The sequence below is a fragment of the Castanea sativa genome, chromosome 3, assembly GCF_040712315.1.
Source record: "Castanea sativa cultivar Marrone di Chiusa Pesio chromosome 3, ASM4071231v1".
In the NCBI taxonomy this organism is placed as follows: domain Eukaryota; kingdom Viridiplantae; phylum Streptophyta; class Magnoliopsida; order Fagales; family Fagaceae; genus Castanea; species Castanea sativa.
Window position 1 is genome coordinate 6,921,555 of NC_134015.1, and position 16,853 is coordinate 6,938,407.

Consider the following 16,853-nt stretch of genomic DNA (forward strand, 5'->3'; position numbering starts at 1 on the left):
ACTTGGGCATTTAAATAGACAAAAAAAAAAAAAAAAAGAAGAAGAAGAAGAAAGAAGGCAGAATAAAAGTGTTGAACGGTGAGTTTTGCCTTAGTGATTGAACAAACCAAAAATTACTATGGATAACCTATTGGCTCTTTTTATAAACTACTTTGGGTAGTATGTGCAAGCCACACGGTGTCCCTTGAGTGAGAAATTTAAGATAGAAATAGTGTAAAAATGATTTTTGGCTCACATAAATTGTTTAAACCAAAAAAGTTTAGAGACATAACAAAATATCATAATATTTTTAAAATAATTTTATTTTTAGTTGTGGTGGGTCTCGGTCTGATAGTTTACTATTTTATGGTGACCTATAAGAAACTTACACCTTAGTAGTTGTGAAAAATATTGTGACAACTACAAAATGTCACAGTATTTTTACAATATCTTTATTTTCAATTGTGGTTAGTCCCGGTATAATATTTTATTATTTTATTTTATTTTGACCTATAAAGAACTTACACCTTAACAATTATGAAAATATTGTTACAACAACAAAATGTCACATTTTCACAATACTTTTATTTTAAGTTGTGGTAGGTCCTTGTATAACATTTTTTATTTTATTTTATTTTATTTTATTTTGATTTATAAACAACTAATAACTCAACAGTTGTAAAAATATTGTGACAATAACAAAACCATCATCCACTCTCTTCCTTCATCCTCAAGTAAAAAAATTATAAAAGCTGAAATTCACAACAACAATGCCTATGTATATTTACAAAAGTACTACAGCTAAAATGCATTTTGCACAATAAATGCATAAGTTGATGTGGGTGACTTCTTGGGTTGAATGGCAAAATTGGCTCTTAGACCATTTTGCATGAGCTGATACAAATGCTCTAAGAAACTTAAGTTGTTCACAAGTTTCTTACACCTAATTGTAAAAATACTATAACAACAAAATGTCACATTTTCACAATACCTTTATTTTAAGTTGGACATGTCCTAGCATGATATTGTGACAATACCAAATGTTATAATTTTTTCACAAGATTTTTATTTTTAGTTGTGATTGGTCTTGGTATGATAGTTTATTATTTTATTATATTTTATTTTGACCTGTAAAGACATGATACTTTGAAAATTGTAAAAATATTATGACAATTTATTATGTAGTATAATACTCCTCAATCAAAATACTGTATCACTGCTATAAATATTCAAAAAATAAAAATGGAACCGAACTCAAAAGCAGGGGTGACGTTGTGTTCAAGCCAGGGGGTTCAAATGAACCCTTGACTTGTCAAAAATTATATATATATATATATATATATATATATATATATATATATATATATATATATATATATATATATATAAATTTTTTTGTAACTTTTGTTTTGACCCCTCTAAAATAAAAATTTGAACACTCTGACCTTTAGTTTTATTCAAACCCAACTAAAATAAATTTGAATATGATCATCTTAATGCTACTTTCACAATATTTTCACAATAAATGTTATGTGGCAAGTTACAACTAGTTTTTATTTGGATCCATAATTAATATCACTTTTTACCTACCATTAATAACTTACCACCTAGATTTCGTTATAAAATTTTTGTGAAAGTATTGTGTATTGAATATTATTAAAAAAAAGTTTCATTTTTGCTCATTTGTTAAAAATATATATGTATATTCTTTGCTGACTTACTTTACTTTACATTTGTGATTCTTTCTGATTCTCTTTATCTCTCTTTCTCTATTCTGTATTTTCTTAGTTTTCTCTTTATTTAATCAAATTGTTTGATAAATACTCTATAGATTTTCAAGTCCAAGAAGTTTTTTAGTGCTTGCTCAAATTCCAAGAGAACAATCACATGTATGATTAAAAAGCCATACATGATTCTAAAAAAAAGCCATACACTTCAAAAGCAAAAACTTATATTAGTTACTATTTTTTTTTTTTAACATTACTCCTAGTTCTACTCTTAGGTGTGTTAGTTTCTTCTTTATCATATATTTTTATTTAATTGACAATACATATAAATATAATAAGTTATTATTAATTTGACAAAAATTTATGATTAATTATTTAATTATATTTGTTGTCTTACTCATCTTTAAACTATTAATAACTTTTTTTATATTATTGTATAATATAGTTGTATTATATACTGAATTGTATTTAGAATACTGTTTTAGATTATTGTATATAATATGGAAGTTGTATGTATAGAAAAAAAAATCATTTTATTTTTTATTTACTCTCATGACAAATTTCTTGCTCTATCATTATTGAACTCCCTAAAAAAAATCTTGGAGTCGCCACTGCTCAAAAGAAATTGGAATAAATGGTGATTTGTAGCACTACACATATAGGTGTTTAAAAGAAGAAGAAAAAAAAAAAGGGCTCTACATGTCGTGAAACTGTGAGTTTTTTGCTCACCAAATTGACTCAGCTAAAAACACTATATAGACCTGCCGTTGTACATCAAGTTTTGTTTCGGTCTATCATTGAAAAGGAGTCTTGCTTTTTTTTGCAACAAAACGTAACACTTGGACTCACAAAAAAAGACAAGGCACCTGACTAAACCAAAGCACCGTAGAAAGTGTCATTGACACTTTTTATATGGTTAGATCATCCACATTCATTATTTCAATTCTGTCCTATTTTACCATCTCAAAAAGTCACTTTTTCAATTATACAATACCATTTTATACTGTACCCAACATTCAAACTTCTATTTTACCATTCTACACATTAAAATAATATATTTACACGTTAAAATATATAACTAACCAAATACATCTCAGAGAAATCTGTTCCAAAAAACAAAAGCCCAGAAATCCACCTTGCCACCACCACGCCACTGGCCACCAACCACCACCACAACCAAACTCGCCACCAACAACAACCACCAAGAGGAAAAAAAAACACAAAAAATTGCCAAAAACCACCACCACTAATCGAGAAAATTGCCAAAAAATACCCAAGAAACACAAGAAATTGCCAGAAACACACCAAGAGAAAAAACCACTTCAAACCCACCACGCCGACTCGCCGATCTCCACAAGCCACCGATCAGCAAACCCAAGCCACCGATCAAAAACCCACGCCGCCGATTTGAAATCCAGGCCGTCGAAAATACACTATCACCGATTTGAAACTCACGCCGCCAATTTGAAACCCACGTCATCACCGATCAGCAAACGCCATCACCACCACGCCTTCGTCGAACCTTGCTTCGGCCAACAGCAAGTCAGAGAGTGAGAGAGGATAGATGAGAAACAGGAAGAGTGAGTTGAGAAAGAAAGAAGACTCACTCAGCCCAGAGAAAAGAGAAAGAAAAGACAGAGGAGAGAGAGAAAGAATAAAGTGTATAAAAAATTTATACCATAGTGTTACAGTGCATTCTACTTGTAGAATGGCACTGTAGCAATATTGAAAAAAAATTTACAATTGAAACATTTTACAAGTTTCGATGGAGCCACTTTTTTGGTTGAAATTGGAAAAAATGGCTTAGCATTGGTATATACCATGATCAATGCGGATGCTCTTAGTAGATACAGATAAAAAATGGAGCAAATCCTTCATTATGCCCTACAATTTGTTTCATATCAATTTGAAAAAAGATATGAAAATTTTAGTTTACATTGTATATTTTTGTTCTTACAATGTAAGATTGATTCATACATTATATACTAATAAACATGAACAGTGTTATACATATTTTTTTACTTTATAATAAAAAATTTACATTGCCAATACAATGCAAATTTATAATTACCCAAAAATTATATATACATATATATATATATATATATTTTTTTTTTTTTCTTAGACTTTTGCTAACCTAGTGCTTTTATGGTATTTCATGTGATCTTTGAGTCTTCTGACTAATTTTACCTCTTAGTTAAGCTTATAAAAGTTTCTCATAAAATCTAACTTCTTCAACTTTTTTATTTCTTGGGCAAACAGATTACAGATAATATTCTCCTCATCAACATGGACCAGGTAGTGCTACGTGTAGAGTCGGCACCAACTTGTATGGTGAATCACCAGAATTTGATCCATCATAGAATGAAAAGTTGAAGAAGAAAACATGGCCGTCCACATCAACTGTGGGTCATCTTTTTGTATAGTGCTTACTTACTTCATCACGACTCATGCTTATAGCTGCTACTTTGGTTTGGTTTGGCTTGTCTTGAACACTTATCAATCTCTGCAGCCACATGTGGACATGTGGATTCAATTATTTTTGTGTTCGTAAAACCCAGAAAAAGCACACTGCCTTTGACCTAAATTTATTTATTTATTTAATTTTGTGCAGACCACCATATATATTTGATTCCACAAGTTGTAGTATATATATGATACTACTAAATAATTAAGATTTATATATTCTGCAGCATAATTAATTTTTGTAGTACATTTTAGAATTTGAATTCATCCAAATTCATTTTTCTCTCGGTAAGAATTATTTGAATTTTACATCATGTTGGTCATTTCACAGAATCACAATACATTCTTCAAACAGCTAGTTATTCTTTTATTTTTATTTTTTAATTTTAATGTAAAAAATATGTTATATATACACACATGCATGTACTTATTATAAATAAATGGCACCGAAATATGGTGTCAAAAATAATTACATATGACAAGTAAAGATAAGCACAGCACGTCTTGAATAATTATAATCAAAGAAAAAATCATTAGGTCTCTTATTAAATAACAACCAATTATAAAGATTTTTATTATTAGTTGTCCACATGCATTCATTATAAAAAGGTTTTAAAAGGGTTATTTCGGCATGGGAAAATATACAAATTTTTAATAAAAATATGGATTTTAAGCTTAAAATAATTCGATTATATTATAAAATTTTATCTTAACCGATTGACAAAGACACTTGAACCAAAACAAATATAAATATATAAATAAATTCAATGATTTGCATAAAATTATCTCACAAGTAATTGTTAAATAAGTGTGTAATGTTTATTTCACCAACACTATTATACATAAGAGCACTTGCAGCAGTGGAGCTAAATAGCTATATAGCTATTTTAGCTAAAACAAAAAGAAGCGACGGTGGAAATAAATCTATATTTTTTTAGGCTCATTCTTCTGATCGGTACATCTATAGATAGATGTGCACTATTCATGAGAGCTAAAAAATAAATTAATTTTTTATTTTGTGTTCACATTACTTTTTTTATTGTGGTGTTTTTATTGTAGTGAGATGTATTATTTTATTATAGTAGATATATTATTTTATTGTGATGTTTATATTATTTTATTGTGTTGAAAGCTAAAATAGATCCACTGTTGCAACATGTGTGTAGGTAAAATAGATAAAGTAATTTTTGGTGGAGCTAAATTGCTAAATTTTAGCTCCACTGCTGTGGATGCTCTAAGGTGCCCATCCACTTTTATTAAATTTGTTACTTTTTTTCTTTTTTTCTTTTAAGAATTTCAATTAATCTCGTTCGCTCTTGAAAATAGTTCTTTATCATCAAATTAAAATACTAATCAATTTTTAACGTAGAAACATTACCATTTTTGATAACTAGAACGCATTACTCATTACTTAAAAGTCATATTAGCCATTGATAAAGCTATGGGATCATCCAAGCTCTTCTTCCTAAAATAAACACGAACTTGCCACGTGGCTAACTATTCCCACCTTAAAAGCCCTCGTATTTATATTCTCTTAAACCAAGCAAACCGTCCCATGTAAACTATCTCTCTATCTCTCTCACTGTCTGTACGACATGTCGGAAAGTCGAAACGCCTCCGAAATTTCAGAAGCGGAGACTATACGACTTGGGGTTGATCTCGTATCGGCTGCAAGGCGAAATATCGGGTTCTTGAGAGCTGTGGCCGAGTCTCAGTGGCTCCATGAGAAAGCAACCGTTGTTGAAGCTATAAGAAGGTAATAATAAGGTCAACTGTGTGTTATTACACTCATCGTGCTTTTTTTCTTTTTGTTAAGGTAATCTGATCGGACGGTGTTTGTTCTTGTTTTTCAGGTATGATGAGCTATGGATGCCGTTGATTTCTGATCTGACGGTGGTGGGGTCAACCACTCCTATGGTTCTTCCACCTCTTGATGTTGAGTGGGTTTGGTTTTGTCACACTTTGAACCCGGTAAGTAAACCGCACTTGCATGTGTCTCTGTTTGTTTGCTCAGAAAGCATAAGAAAAGAAAAGAAAGTTGTCATTTCTTTTTTTTAATGAGTAATGGGAAAAAAAATAGCTGTAAAGTAACTTGTCATTATACCTTCGTTTGGTTGCTAGTAAAGCATGGGAAAAGAAAATGAAAGTGGTATTCTTTAATTATTATTATTATTATTTGTTTTATATGGGGAATGAGAAAAAGTTAAAAGTTTCGATAATGCCGACATTTTGGATCCTTGAAATGAAAAATAAAATCTCACTCAAGTGAGCTAGGTACCTCAGGTAGGTTAATAAATGTTTTATCTTCTTATAATTTTTCCTTTTCTTTCTTATTCTCCAAACAAAATGTTAGATATTTTTTTGAGAAAATTTTTAGAAACCCTCGGAACAGTGGACTCCACCATATGAATGTAATATGAACAGACCCTACTATGAATATAAGAGAGAAATATCATTTTTCATAATCTAAGAGTAACTTTGAATTACCCTATTTTTTGAGTAACAACAATATTATTCCTAACTAAAATTTTCAGAATTTATTTCATAACTATTGAGGTTGCATGTTGTAATCAGTGTGCAGTAAAAATAGTGTATCAAGTATTGCACTATTGCTCCATTTATTCTTTTCCAACTTGTGATATTTTATTTTATTTTTAAATTTTATCCTTAGACAGATGTTAGAATCTTGCTGGCCAGTTCATATATTATAATGTCAGGTAGATAATTTGGTAACGTCACACATATTACAATATATGGAAGAACAATACTATTTGCTTTAGGGGGCATTATTTTTTGCATAATGCACATTTGAAGGATGGAAGCGGTTGTATAGTAAATATAGAGAAATAATACTTTTTAATGTTGTGGAAGAAATCATTTGTCCATATCTTATATATTAATTTTTACCATCAAATCTTCTTTTTTTTTTTTTTTTTGAGAAGACTCTCAAATCATATTCATGCACTAGTTAATTGCAAATAGAACTTATTACTCGGGGAAAAAAATCATTGTATATATTTCAAAAGTTACATATGACACTTTTTTGCTTTGATTTATATAGTTTTTTTTTTTTTTTTCCTTTGCCTTGTGACACTGCTCTTTTCTAAGAAGCTTTAATAAATTTTAAGGATTCTAATTTCCAGGTGAGTTACCAGCAATATTGCGAATCAAGGTTCTCAAAACTCATTGGAAAGCCAGCAATTTTCGATGAAGAGAACGAAGAGTATGCACTGCTTAGATGCAAGAATATTTGGACTCATAAATACCCATCTGAGCCATTTGAGAATGAAACCGATTCAGAAATGCCAATCCCAGTTGTCAAAAACGAAGAAATTTTGGTGGAAGTCACAAAACATAGATTCTTGTATTCCAAAATTTCAGAGGCATATAGGTCTGAAATTGTGTACTTAATTGCAGCAAGGCAAAGGTACAAGGGGTTTTTGTACATGGTGCAGAGTTTTTGTGATGAGTGTGCTCGTTTGGTGCCTGCCTCAGATATTCTACTAATGTGGTTGACACATCAGGTTGGTTTTCCTAGACACATTGGGTTTCTCTATGTTATTTTTGTATATTTAAAGGAAATGGTAAAGTTACTAACAATTTTACTTAAAAAAAATTACAAAGCACGAAATATTGTGTTAATTAATGTAATTGATGTCATACTAATAATATAATAAATAAATTTCTAAATTATTTCTTTTGTGCCTAAAAGTTCGGTACACATCAATTTACAAATTCTATTAATAAAATTTGTAATTATCCATGTCATCACTTTAATTTTTTAATCCATATATATGCCTTTTTCTATGTTGTCTTTTGCATGATTAAAGTCTCTCTTCTTATTTTCCACATTTATGGTTTATGTGTATGTTCTTTTCTTTTAGGATGCTTTCGTGATTTTTCTTTTTCTTTTTAAACGCATAAATCTCTCACCAATTTTATGGTCAAAGGATATGTAACTAAAGAAGAGGTTTAATTTGGACTTACGGTGCTTTATAAGATTATTATATACTTCATTATTTGTTCAATCCAAAAAACTACACTAAAAATCTCGTGATAAGATCATGTCATAGAATTTATCTAGGACTTTTGTTAAAATTCAATGTCACATCCAAACTTATTCTTGAACTTATAGGCAAAGATGATTTTTATTTTTTTAAATTGCGTAAAAGAAATTTTTAGTAATAGTATTACTCCATAAAGAAAAAGAAAACTCACTGAGAAAAATGCTATCTCATTTTTGTAGGATTAATTTTATTTGCATTTATTAGACTATTCATTTTGGTATGCGTCGATTCTTTTTGTACTCTCATGAATCATGAGTTATTGCTTCCTATTACTTAATGCTTTTTTTTTTTTTCGAAGTCAAAATAAGTTTCTCTAATAGGTGTACAATTTTGATTTTGTGGGTTGGAATAAATTAGAGCTACCCAACAGTATATGCAGAGGACTTGAAGGAGATGGAGGGTGATATGGGGAAGGTAGTAACTGTGTGGGAAAGTGTGAAGGAAAAGGAAATGAAAGAGACAAAGATATTGTGGGAGAGAGCATTTGATCAATCTTATGAGAAAGCCGGTGGAGAGGTTGTGTTGGATTTGGATAGGGTTAACTTAGTCAAGCCACCAGTTTACTGGGAGGTATCAGATACAGATGTCAACACCAAATACAAGTCCATGCTACCAAGGTTCTTACTAGAGGTCAGTATAACACTCACTATTTTTTGGTCTTTTATTTGGTTCTCCTATTTCTTAAAAGATTGTTTTCAAGTTGAGGACCACAACTGTTTGCCTAGACTTACTTCAATTCATATCTTTTTTTCATGTTATTTTAAGTTACATCAATTCGGATCTTGGGTATAGCTTTTTTTCTTTCTTTCAATTGTTTATTCTTAGATAGATTTTCAACAAAATTTACATTGGACCTTAGCACCAAAGGATCATGTTGGATTAATAAATTTAGAGGGCAGTGATTCTTTGTTTTTAATTTTGAATTTTTTCAAGTGTGTGAGCTGAGCTTAGATCCTCTTCTTGCTTAAGGGATGCCTTTAGATTTTTACCACCATATAACTACATACTTTGTATTGTTTACCAAGCATTAACCATTATGTAAGGTAATTACTGGTATGATTTAGCAATTTATAGTTGAATTAAGTATTGTTGCCACTTTCTCTGTGCACCCACTAACCGTGTATGTTTTTACACCCCTGTAAAACTAGATTGTTTAACCTAATTAATTAACCAAGTGAATACTTAGATTTATTATTCAGATTTAGGTTAAAACAAAACAATCATATCATGCAAAGCAGCGGAAATATAAAGAACACGATGATATAATGACCCAGAAAAACCAAACCGGTAAAAAACCTAGGGAGGATTTGACCTAGCTATTCTCAAGGTAAAACAACAAATCCACTATGAAATAATTGAAGTTTACACAATAGCAACTTAGACCACTAACATCCTATTGCTACCTTGAGTAGAAAACTTACTACCACGGCCCCATGATAGCTCCGAGTTCACGGACTACTTCTTTCTTTGGCCTTTGCAAAACACAAACACCCACGAGATCCCACTCAAAGGTTTAGCAACACAAACTCTCTTGTTTGTGACTCCAAGATCACCCTTGAAGGTTTAGATCATCAGCACCTTTGATGACTAAAGAAGACAGCAACTTCTACAACACTGGATCTTGAGATTTTTCAAGTAATAACACCGGTAGATGATATGAGAGAGCTTTTTAGAAACAAAACCCTAAATACAAAAGAGGCACACTCTTCTCTCTCTAAAAAGCCTTATAAAAACGTGCTTAGGGTTTCCTTTATATAGTGGGAGAAGTATATCTAAAACCCTAATCCTTAATGGGCTTAAACTGTTGTTTGAGCTTAATTAAAATTCTGCAGATACAACTTTCGATCGGTCGAACCTGTTCTTCAATCGGTCGAACCAAGCAAATTCTGAAATCTTCTTTCTGCAGCTTGTATGTTCTTGTGTGTTCATGATTTGTCAATTGTTCTAAACTTTTAGAACCTAACAAACCGCAATTATAATTTCTTTCTTGGGTGAGTACTTCCTGTTTGACCAATGCAACATGCTAGCTCTTTTATATATATAAATCAAGCCATGTGATACTAGAAGTTACAAGTAATTTCTACAGTGAGGCAAAAGGCCAAAAGTTATTGCTTCATAATGCAGTCTGTGACCAAGATTGGCAGGACTCATGGCAACCTTAGGATTCTTTTCATTGTTCCAATATTTTATGCACTTGATCTATTAACCATCACATGGTATTCCACTATTCCTATTCCTATCTATTGCTCATCTTGACATGATGGTGTTGATTCAGCAAGATTTGGTACTCATGGGATAATTAATTTCACTAAATAAATCCCATCTACAGGAAAAGCCTAGTTGACTTGATGCCACCAATGGGCCCAACTTATAAAAAATAAAATAAATAAATAAATAAATAAACCACTAAAAATGCTATACTCATTTAAAATATTTTAGGACAGAAAAAAGTCTTTTAACATCATATAATATTAATATACCAGTTAGGAGAGAACAAAAACAAGATACTTAAATTCATGGGGATTTAAATGGTAATTTCCTTTTTTATGATGTTCAGTTTGTGGGCTTTTTTCTTCTCAAAAAAACAAAAGGTTGTGGGCTTTTTGCTATCCAGTGGATATGGCCACAAATAGTGGGCTAATAAATGGCAACCCTTAAAGCCCCATTTCAATGTCAATGTTAGAGACAGGAAAGGTGCTTTAGGTTTCCTAGATGGGCCGCTTGTTCTAAAACAGCATCAGTTTTGTGTAAGCTTGGGCTGGTGCCATTACATGAAGTTCACCATTCTGTGAATTACAAAAGAATCATGGTCAATTTTTTGACTGTGCAATAATTAAGGAATTCTACTTTATATTCAGTAAACCAATAGAGAAAGTGCATTCAGTATAAGTTGTGGTCAAACTAAAACCACATTAAAGGATTTGAGAGTTTCACAAAAATAAGGTGAGTTAATCTTAAGATCAAACATTTCAATATTTATTGATTCAATGGAAGAGGGCTGAAGTAATGAAATATATTTCTTACTAATAATTTGACAATGTTGTAAAATATATATCTTCTAGATATTTTCATCTTCATTGGGAAATTTATGAGAATAGTAACTAATTTAATATTGGTATGCTGATTTTGGGATTTCTTTGTTAGGGCTTACATTCTTGATTCTTGCAATTGAATCCTACCCTTCAACATGTTGCCATGGGTTTTAGATGGTGAATGAAGTTCAGTAAAATTCAGTTTAATTTAACAAGATTTTTCTAATTAGAAGTACTTTCATAAGCAAGCTAGTTAGAGGTAATTCACTTGGGAAAGCCAGCTTCATATGAGAGGTTTTGTTATTTATTAGGGAGATTCATGTTTTCAACAAAAATCAGCTCCAATCAATTGATTTTTTGTTATGAAATTAGAGATATTTCAATCCAAGTAGCCTATTTTTTGGGCACCAAAAGATACGTTGAAGCACTTCATGTTTGTGTTACTTAAACCATCACTGCTATTTTAAACACAGGTCTGTGTGTTTGTAAGGCTCAACTCTAGGATGAAGGCAACAGAACAGTCAAGTGAATTCCTCCGCCTTGGTATGTTAAGATGTCACAGGGAGTTGAAGCTTGAAAAATCCATCTCCAACTTTCAGTATGATTCATGGCAAAAAGCTTGGCATCTCTATTGTGAGTTTGGGACCAAGGGAATCATACTTGAGCTACGTCGCCGCAGTGGCCACTGTTTCAAAGGAAGTAGCTTGCAAGAGACTGTTACATTCCCTTGGAATGATTTACTAAGAGCATCTTCTTTAACTCTGGAAAGAGGAGTTGCTCAACAATTGAGAATTCATGCTTCAATAACTCCACCGGTTCAAGCGCCATACTTGTTGAAATGTGTGCCTGACCGAGTCACTGATGATTCAAGGGCCATGATATCAGACGTTATTCTCAGAATGAATAGGTATAGGCCTCAAGAAGGGCGTTGGTTGTCTCGGACTGTTCTTGATCATGCAGGGAGAGAGTGTTTTGTCATTAGAATAAGGTAATCTTTCAAAACTTCTACCTTTGTTCTTTGGAAGACAATTTTGGTACTTTTGAGAGAATATCATGAATTTATGATGGCATTGTGTCTGTTACTTATTGACACAATTTGAACACAACTTGTAGAGTGGGAGAAGGGTTTTGGAGAAGAGGAGGTGAAGCTCCCAAGGCTGTGAAATGGGAGGATAGGATAATAGAGATTCGAGAAGGTTCATGGTCTTATGTTGCTGATTCCATTGGAAGAGCCCCTGGTATGTATAAAAATTTTCAGTTAACTAGTTTTTAACAAGGTGCATCACATGTACCTGGCTGAGATTTGATGCAAGAGCAGAATCTGATTTTCTGAAATTGAAGAGTAAAAATGCAGTCTTTTTGGCAACAGCTCTGATCCTTTTACCTTAATTTTTTCTATGTACAACTATAATTAACTTTCAGAAAATAAGCTTTATATCATTATATAGCCACTAAAAAAAAGAAAAGATAAAAGACTAGTAAAGAAGATTCAAAGCTTTTATTCTTTTCTTTCCTTGTCTGTCTCAGCACCCAATTGGACCATAAGTCACTACCTATAACAAATGAAAGAGTTAGAAAAACCATCATGCATATGATTCACAACATTTGTGCAAGGACAACATAAAATTTATGCCTTTTCTTATTAGGAAAAAGAAATGAGAAACAGATTTTTCAGTTACTTTTACCAAAGGTGTGTGACAACCATCTGACATTGGTTTCGTAAGAAATCATATATGTTTATGCTAGCTCTTCTATTCATCTTTAAGATCAAATTTTAAACATTTTTTTCCTGTCATTGTTGCCGTCTAGTACAGAGAAAGTGGTAGGAACGGCAACGCCAAAAGAACCACCAGAACAATGGAAAGCTGCATGGAAATTTTCAACAGGAGATGAAGTAATGATAGGGTGGGAATCATCTACATTTACATCTGGCCTGAGTTTCTCTCTGAAAAATCAAATGTCTCCAGAACCATCGGTAGGGGGGAAATTTATTTTTTTCTTACAATCTTGGTTATCTTAATATTTTGGTCGATAATTAGATTCGAAACCATTAGTCACAGGTGAAGCTATTGAAAGGGCGAAAAATGCTGTACCAAGTAAAGAACATTAAGTCAGACTGGAAAGATGAAGAAAGCCGACTCAAGGATGAAGAAGAAGAAGAGAAAGAGGAGGATGAAGATGAAGATGAAGAGGGGTTTGTAACACTGGTTAGATTCACAGAGGAGAACCCAACTGGAAGAGCAACAGCTCTTTTAAATTGGAAGCTATTGGTAGTTGAATTGTTGCCTGAAGAGGACGCAGTATTGGTTCTTCTTCTATGCATTTCAATACTCAGAAGTGTATCAGAGATGAAGAAGGAAGATTTGGGATGCTTGTTAATTAGGAGAAGATTAAAGGAAGCAAACTTTGGAGCTAGAGATTGGGGTTCTGTAATACTTCATCCTTATTCATATTCCTCATCTATCACTTCACCTTATATTCAACCTTGGTATTGGAATTCCAAGGCAGTGATTGCATCAGATAGAGCAGATCACATCACAAGGCAACCAGCTTCGAATTACTTGCCGGTAGAAGGTGGTGATAAGTTGTACAAGCAAGGGATTATAACATGAGAAGATGAGCATTGGTTTTTTGCATCAATAATTTATAAATTAATGGGTGAAAGGTATAGAGAATTTTGCATTGATAGTGTTCATTACCTGTGTAGGATTAGTTTAGGAAGCATGTACACAGTACACTCCTGCCATCTGAATTAAAGATATTTGATCCTGCATGTGCATTTTGCATCAAGAGGCCCTTTTGAACATATAACTTGCATACGACTTGTTGGTTTTACTGTCCCTAACCTAGCAGCTTTTGGCTTAATTGAGTGGAAAATATGCTATTAGAATAACGGATATTAGCCACAAGATTGTTTTGTGACATGGGATGGGATTCCCACAGGCAATTTGATTTAGGATTAAATAGATTAAGACATCTGGCCACACCGAGAGAATGAGTGCGTAGAGCTTTGCTTTTGAAGTTTTTTATAAAGATAATTCGATATTTAGAAAAAGATAAGATTTGAACCCTGTGGAACACTCGCTATATTGGTAAGAATAATGTTAGGAACACATAAAATGATCTTCTATCACTCATAACTCAACAATAAAATTTTCTACATGAGTGATAGAGGTGTGATGACACAAGTGACAGAGGTGTGATGGCATACACTTTGCCGTGGGAAATGTCTTGCCTGTGTTGGCTCTTCAGTTTTTTTTTTTTTGGTTAAGAGGGATCTTTATTAAACTAAGCTAGCCATGAAAGTCAAAGTATTGGCTACACACCTTACATAGTACAGACCAGTGGCATATTCATTAGCAAAAGTTACAATATGGATTAAACAAAATAACATACTCTTCTTGCTGCACACAGCCCTCCTTTGCCAGTCCATCAACTGCCCTGTTTGCTTCCCGATAGGTGTGATTCACCCTGGTTTGTTGGAACCTGCTGAGGAGATACCTACAATCATTCAAGAGAGAGGAATAGTCCCTGTTAGTGACTGGGTTAGACAGAACCAGGTCTACCACCACTTTTGCATCGAGTTCAACTTCCAGGCAATCAACTCCCAGTTGTAATGCAAGCTGCAGCCCATCCCGCAACGCCCAAAATTCAGCTATAACACTTGTAGTGAATCCTATATTACGAGTGTAACCTCTGATCCAAGCACCTCTATAATCCCGAATTAATCCTCCACCCCCTGCTCTCCCTGGATTTCCCAACGATGCTCCATCTGAATTTAACTTACTCCAACCTTCCATTGGTCTATTCCATTTGACACTGGAGTACCTGTATGGTTCTAAATGATTTCCCCACAGTACATGTACTCAAAGGCTTGCTTCAGACAAGAGTCATGGAGTTTCAGGTTTAATGTAGTGTTTTCAAACATTACCCTATTCCTATGTTTCCAGAGTGACCAAATAGCAAAGGTGAACACTGTCTTCCATGAACATCCTTTCACCTTAATCAACGAGTTGCACACACAATTGGTTTTGAGCCATTTAAGTATATCAAGACTGAAGGTGGATTTCAAATCAGATGGCACACCAATTTTTCTCCAAAAAGCCGCTGCAAAGGGGCAATCCCTCAACATATGAATTATCGTTTCTGCAGCATCAGAGTTGCAGAGAGGGCACACGGTTTCACATTCAATTCCTCTTGATGCAATTACCTCCCTAATTGGTACACTATTATGATGACACAGCCAAAGAAAGTGACAAATCCTTGGTAGTGAGTCGATTTTCCAGATCCAACTCCCTTTGAAACCATCGCTGTGCTCCTCCTTAGGTCTTGCCAAAGTGTACGCTGATGCCACACTGAATTCTCCATCCTTTGAAGCTTTCCAATTCATAGAGTCCCCTTTCTCCCTATACAGCTGAATGGGTGTAGCAAGGATCCTTGCTTTTATACACTTAGGCAGATCAAAAGAAATGGCATTCCAATGCCATTCACCTCCTTGTATCATCTCTTCAATAGTGATTTCATGCTCTGCTTGGCGGATTGGTCCATGGATTAGCTCTCTAACTGATTTGCCCTTGACCCAATTATCAGACCAAAATTTTAGCTTGGAGTTACTCCCTACATTCCATCCTATTCCCTTCATGAACACAGGGAATCCCTGTTTAATTGCTTTCCAGTTAACAGAACAAGGAAGTTTGTCCGGAACCTGGCATTTTTTCGAGCTTGGGTGCAATACTTGTTCAGTAAAACTTTCGCCCACAGGGAGTCGCGCTCATGGTACATTCTCACGTCTAATTTAGCTAGAAGGGCTAGCTCTTCAGTTATTACTCCAGTCATATATCTCAAGGTCTACTAACAAATCGACAAATTATTACTCTAGTCATATATCTCAAGTTCTACAAACAAATCGACAATAAAAAGGACTTTAAAGTTTTTTACCAATTGGCAGAGAAATTTTGCCTTGACTAGCTAGGTGGTCACCTTAATGATTTACGTGGAAGTTCTATTAGCACATGAACAATGGAATATTAATTAAATAACAGCACATGAATGTTTGAGACGTTGAGGCTCATTATTGAATGCAGGGCCGCTTTAATATAGTTTGAGGCTTAGACAATAAATTTAAGAGAGATATTTTAATATTAATTAAATAATCTCTATTTAAATATTTAAATTATATTTATAAAAAAAATCATCTTATATTTTGAGATTTAAAATTAATAATTAAGTTTTTTTTAGATTTATTAACATCTTTTTTGTTAATTATTATTTGGATTTTGTTAATGGTGTCTATTTTACAATACTAGTTTGTAAAAATATACCAATTTTACACTCTAAAGCACTACTTTATTCATTTTACCAACTCATTTAACAATATACTCAGCATCATAGTTCTTATTTTTACATACAACCTAATAAAATAATCATAAAAGAGAGAGAGCAAGAGGAGGAGAAAATGTACAGAGAATAAATGAAGGAGAGACAAGTGAATAAAAGTGAATAAAAAAATTATACAACCATGCTTTAGTAGTTAGTATATTCACTATAGCATGGATGTAAAAATATTTAGATATACACACTCA

General features: G+C 32.8%; 1 protein-coding gene across 3 annotated transcripts; it reads left to right on the plus strand.

Annotated features, from left to right (window-relative positions):
* Positions 1-5,694: 5,694 nt before the first annotated feature.
* On the plus strand, positions 5,695-14,075 carry LOC142629909 (glycine-rich domain-containing protein 2). 3 transcript variants are annotated; one of them, XR_012843148.1, is made up of 8 exons: positions 5,695-5,928; positions 6,026-6,143; positions 7,316-7,696; positions 8,597-8,869; positions 11,745-12,259; positions 12,385-12,509; positions 13,081-13,246; positions 13,326-14,075. XR_012843148.1 is itself a non-coding variant. In XM_075803962.1 (8 exons), the coding sequence occupies exons 1-8, from the start codon at positions 5,768-5,770 to the stop codon at positions 13,881-13,883; spliced, it is 2,292 nt and encodes a 763-aa protein (XP_075660077.1). In that variant the 5' UTR covers positions 5,696-5,767; the 3' UTR covers positions 13,884-14,075. The 3 variants fall into 3 exon arrangements, 2 of the variants coding, with proteins under 2 accessions (XP_075660077.1, XP_075660078.1); XM_075803962.1 differs by having other exon boundaries at positions 5,696-5,928; positions 13,086-13,246; XM_075803963.1 differs by having other exon boundaries at positions 5,696-5,928; positions 13,086-13,246; positions 13,332-14,075.
* The last annotated feature ends 2,778 nt before the right edge of the window (positions 14,076-16,853 follow it).